We start from the raw sequence: 4,807 nt of genomic DNA, 5'->3' as shown, positions 1-4,807 counted from the left end.
CGAGGAAGGGAGAGGGAGGTGGGGAAGAAGGAGCTTGGGCACACAGGGGCTCCCAGAGGTCAGGGGGACCCGCGTCTCCATGTGGTCTCAGCCTTCGGGGTCCTCCTTATTCACTCCCTGGGGCTTCAAAGAGGAGGGAGAGACAGCCACGGGGAGAAGGAGCTGGGGCGGGTGGCCCAGTCAGAGCTCTTCTCCCCACCCTCCTGAGACACCCCCCACCCGCCTTCCCAGGATGCAGCCAGGGGTGGAGGCCCTGTGCTCAGCCACCATGAGCACCCTGAGCGCACACAGGGAGGCAGGTACGGAGCCCGTCCGTCCGCCCCTGCGTTTACGCGAATGTGTGTGCGTGGCAGGTTATCCTCACGCGTTGTGTTGTGGCTCCGAGTGAGTCACGGGCCTTCCAAAGAGACAGTCACCCCAGGCTCAGGTCGACCAGAGTCCTGGACAGTATGTGCCCTTGAGACCCCACCACATTTCCCGGGAGCCTCTGGGGCCTTAGCCACTCTCCTCCGAGGCCGTTATCTCTCTTAGATGCCGCACCCTGGTCCCTCCCGCCGCCTCCCATATGCAGGCAGCTTAGTGGCTTCCCCCAAGGCCGCTTTTCCTCCCTGCCTCCCGACCTCTCGACCTCTCTCGTGTCCCTACGTCCAACCTGGTCCCTGAGCCAGCCCCCAGGTGGGTAGAGTCCCAGCCCCTCAGCCTGGCGTTCAAGGCCCCGTGTGGCCCGGCACCAGCTGACGACTTCGGGCTCACAGGGCGGGGCCCCTCGTTTGCACTCTGCTTTAGCACAGTGCATTCATTCATTCGCTCGTTCGACGTCTATTGAGTAATATCTCTATCAGGAGGCATTTGGCTAGCAGGTAATAGAAAACCGGACTTAATGCAATGTAAAGAATAAGAAATTCATTCTCTCACCCAAAAAGAAGCCCACAGCTAGGATGGGTTTGGGTTTGGTTGAGTCGGCAGCTTAATGATGTCATTTAGAACCCAGTTTCTATTTCCCTACTTTTTGGTCTGCGATATAGTCCCTTCGTACATCGGCTTGCTTACCTCATGGTCACGAGGTGGCTGCCATAGTTCCAGGCATCGCTTCCGGAGGTCTTCATCTTAAGAACTTCCAAATGACCTCTCCTCTCATTTCACTGGCCAGCGCTCAGTCACCTGCTCACTCTTGTCGCGATTGCTGGCAAAAGGGATGAAATTATGATGATTTTAGTCAGCGGTCCTCAACTCACATGTGAGGATCTTAAAGAACTTATACCTAATCCCACCTCAGATCCAATTTAACCTGAATCTCTAGGTCCGGAGTCCCACCACCTCTATTTTTTGAATGTTTGGCAGGTGATTATGATGAATAATAAGGGTTGGAAGGCAGTGGTTTAAACTGGATGGGATGTCCCCGAGGGAACTGGAGATCGGTGAGCCTCTCCTGAGTCACGTGGGTGGGGAATGGACCCTCATCCAATGGGGGAAGAAAGATAGGAATGGGGTCAAAGGGGTCTCCTTTGCGGCTGTCTGTTATAAGCACCTACTCTGTGCCAGGCGCTATGCTAGTCATAGCACATGCCCTGGTGGCAAAACAGACAGTTTCTCTGCTCTGTTTCCTTCCAGTGTCCCCAAAGTCCTCTTTCTTTTGGAGACACCCCTCCCCACCCCGCACGACACACACCATCTCTAACTTAGACCGAGGCACCCACCTAATCAATATAATTTGCGTTCAGCTCCAAAATGGTTGAGTGGAACCGAGTTGACCAATTGACCAGTTTTACAGATCAACATGTGCTCATTTTCTGTTTTGCTGTTTCCTTTGTGGCATTTTGGAACCAATGACAGTTTTAGCGTATGGAGTTGCAAACATTGGCCTAGGCCCATGGCGCCGAAGGATTTTGCCTGCAGAGCCTGATGAATGAAATGACGCAGCCTGTCCTCAGGCAGGGGAGGCGGGCGTGAGGCACACTATCTCATAAATAATTAATAACCTGCCTGATCAGGCTTAAGACATCGGCAGGGTCTGATCGCGTGTGGTCACGTGGGCCACGGGGAGAGCTTTGGACTTCATTTGTCTCAAGGACGATGAGAAGCCTTGGGAGGGTTTTGAGGAACAGGAAGACGTGATCAGATCTCTCTTTGCAAATGCGATTCTGATCGGGTGATGGGGGCGGAGTTAGGAGGCTGTCGTCCGGACAGGAGTCAGGTGAAAGGCAACAGACTAGGGAGATTGAGAATATAGGCTCCCGGATGTGGTTCCACAGTGTAGCGGGGAGCACGTCTGCTTAACACGCAGAAAGTCCTGGTGTTCATGCCCCGGTGGTCCACTGGTCCATGGTCTACGGCCACGCCACCCTGAACAAGCCCGATGTCTGATCTCAGAAGCTAAGCAGGGTCGGGCCTGGTTAGTACTTGGATGGGAGACCACCTAGGAAGACCAGGTGCTGTAGGCGTAAATAAAAAAAACAGATAGAGAGAGAGAAGGGAACTCAGGCTCTGGATCCAGATGCTTTTTATCTTCATCCTATCGCTTGGGCTGCGTGACCTTGGGCATGTCATTTAACCTCACTGTGCTTCCAGTTCGTCTGTTTAATTACCTCAGAAAGTCGTCCTGAGGATGCAATGGAGAGAATTTTCGAAAGCGCTTGGCTTTTTAAAAGGGGCCGGAAAACACGTAGTTACTGTTGTTGTTGTTAACCGGACGGATTTGAGAAGGAGATTATTGCGTTGGGGGGATGTAGAGGAGGCCAGTACAGCTGGGGGAAAATGATCAGAAAGGTCACCAGGGGTGACCACACGGAGGGCAGGTGCGTGTCAAAGGGGATCTTATTAAAATGCAGATTCCCATGCAGTAGGTCTGGGCTGGGACCCTGAAATCTGTGTCCATAAGGGGACTTGATCCCAAAGGCAAGATGAAACCTCTGTTGGTTTGTAAGCAGGAGGAGCTGAGATGTAAAAATCTCCCCAGCTGCCCTGCGGGAACACGTGGAAGGTAGCAGGATGGGGACGAGAGGGGGGGACTTTCTGTGGTGCAAGCTAATGTCTGTTGACGCCCTGAAGTCAAAGGCCACCAGGAGCACGGCTGTGGTATAGCCGTGTGCTGGAGACGGGCTGTCCCGGCTCGCAAGGGCCCATTGTGGACTTTTGCAAACTGATTGTTAAAACTGTGGGCAGAATGAGATTGGTCATGGTGGGAGTACTCACACTATGAAAACGGGAGATGCTGCAGTCTGTGTGTGCGTGCGTGTGTGAGTGTGCAGCATCGGCTCTGAGCCACGACGGGCACGTCCGGGCGTCCTTGTGCCTCCGGCAGGGTCCGCATCTTGTTGTGTTGACGCATGACTCCGGGTGATCTTATTTTTATCTTGGTTCTCCATGATCACAGCGAGGCCTTGGCCGATCCTGGTTTTTCGCGAAATCGTTTATGGCAATAGACGATGGGGAGAGAGGCAACAGGGCCTGGCCGTCGGCCGTCAGCGCTGCTTTCTGCTTTGTTCAGCTGCTGCACCAGAGACCCCCAGACACAGTGGCATTAAGAAGACGGTTTATTTCTCGTGTAACAGAGGCAGGTGGTCCAGTGGGTGGGACATCTCAGCCTATGAGATGACTCAGGGGCCCGGGTTCCCTCCGTGTTGTGGCTCCGCCGTCTCTCATATGATGGAAGTTGGCTTATTGCCACATCCATAATCTGCCACATCCAAGGGAAGGGGCAACGAGTCTCAGACGAACGATCTTCTTTTAAGCAAATGACTCCAAAGGTTCGTTGTCACTCCCACTAACACTGTGGGTGAGAACTCGGTCATGTGGCCACATCTAGCTGCAAGGGAGTCTGGGAACTGTTGTCTCTAGCTGGGCGGCCATGTGCAGGCAAAACTCTAGGATTGTAGAGGAAGGGGAAAATGGATTATGATGGATAATGGCCATCGAAGACCAGTTGGCTGACCGTCGGGTTGTCTAGAAGGGCCCAGACTCGAGAGCTGTTATCGGCCCACAAACTGGATTCGCATGCTGCTCCTGGAGCGGACTGGGACCGCTGGGACGACCGGAACGGGAAGCAAAGAATTGTCCCCCTTCTTCCAACCTTGCAGTCCCTCTCTAGCGCCACCTTTAGGCAGAGTCTAGTGAGAACCTAATAGGAACCCGGCTGTCAGAGTGGAAATGGGGTGGGTAGGTTCCTCCTGGTCACAGAGCGGGGCGCGGAAGCGTGGTGTTTGGAGCTTAGAGACAGTAGCTTAATAACTGGCACAAGAGCTATTCTGGGGGTGTCATGGACAGCACTCGGTGATGCCCACTGAAGTGGAATGACACGTGAGGAATGCTCGTGGCAGCTGCCATTCGGTTCTATGTCCCCAGGAGCCCTCCTTGTGGACCTTGAGACCCCCGAGGAGATGCTGGCTTGGAGACCGGGCAGGATCAAGTCCTCGTGAGTGGCCCCCAGCCCCATGACTTCTGACCTCAGCTCTCTGGAGTGCGGTGGCAGCGACCCCTGACCTCAGAGGTCCCTGCCTGATGGCCCTCTCCCCAGGAAGCAGTACCTGCGCCAGATCATTGCAGAATATGAGGCCCTGGACCAAGAACTCCCGTGCATCAGGAAGTTCCCCACCCCGCCCGCTGCCCAGCCCCTCTGCTTGTGCTTGGAGACTCTGGTGAGTGGCCCCAGCCCTTGTGGAGTGGGGTGGGGTGGTGGAAAGGGTGGAAAGGCACAGAGCCAGGTGGACAGAGTCCGAACCCAGACTCTGGGGCCTACTGGCTGTGGGTCAGGCACCAGGACAGGTTGCTGAAAAGTGTGAATTTGTTAAAAGTCAACTGTCAAATATAT

At 54.5% G+C, this 4,807-nt stretch overlaps 1 protein-coding gene and 1 pseudogene across 1 annotated transcript in view; both read left to right on the top strand.

Annotated features, from left to right (window-relative positions):
* The first annotated feature begins 232 nt into the window (after nt 1-232).
* The window catches only part of CUNH19orf81 (chromosome unknown C19orf81 homolog), a 6,857-nt gene continuing 2,282 nt past the window's right edge, over nt 233-4,807 (top strand). Inside the window, exons 1-3 of the mRNA XM_039878719.1 lie at nt 233-299; nt 4,342-4,411; nt 4,514-4,634. Of these exons, the coding sequence (XP_039734653.1) occupies nt 233-299; nt 4,342-4,411; nt 4,514-4,634 (258 nt within the window). The remainder of the gene's footprint in view (nt 300-4,341; nt 4,412-4,513; nt 4,635-4,807) is intronic.
* LOC120615585 (uncharacterized) lies at nt 2,326-2,441 on the top strand (annotated as a pseudogene).

Source organism: Pteropus medius, unplaced genomic scaffold (assembly GCF_902729225.1).
Source record: "Pteropus medius unplaced genomic scaffold, Ma_sr-lr_union100, whole genome shotgun sequence".
Lineage (NCBI taxonomy): Eukaryota > Metazoa > Chordata > Mammalia > Chiroptera > Pteropodidae > Pteropus > Pteropus medius.
This window is presented reverse-complemented; position numbering and strand designations above follow the sequence as displayed.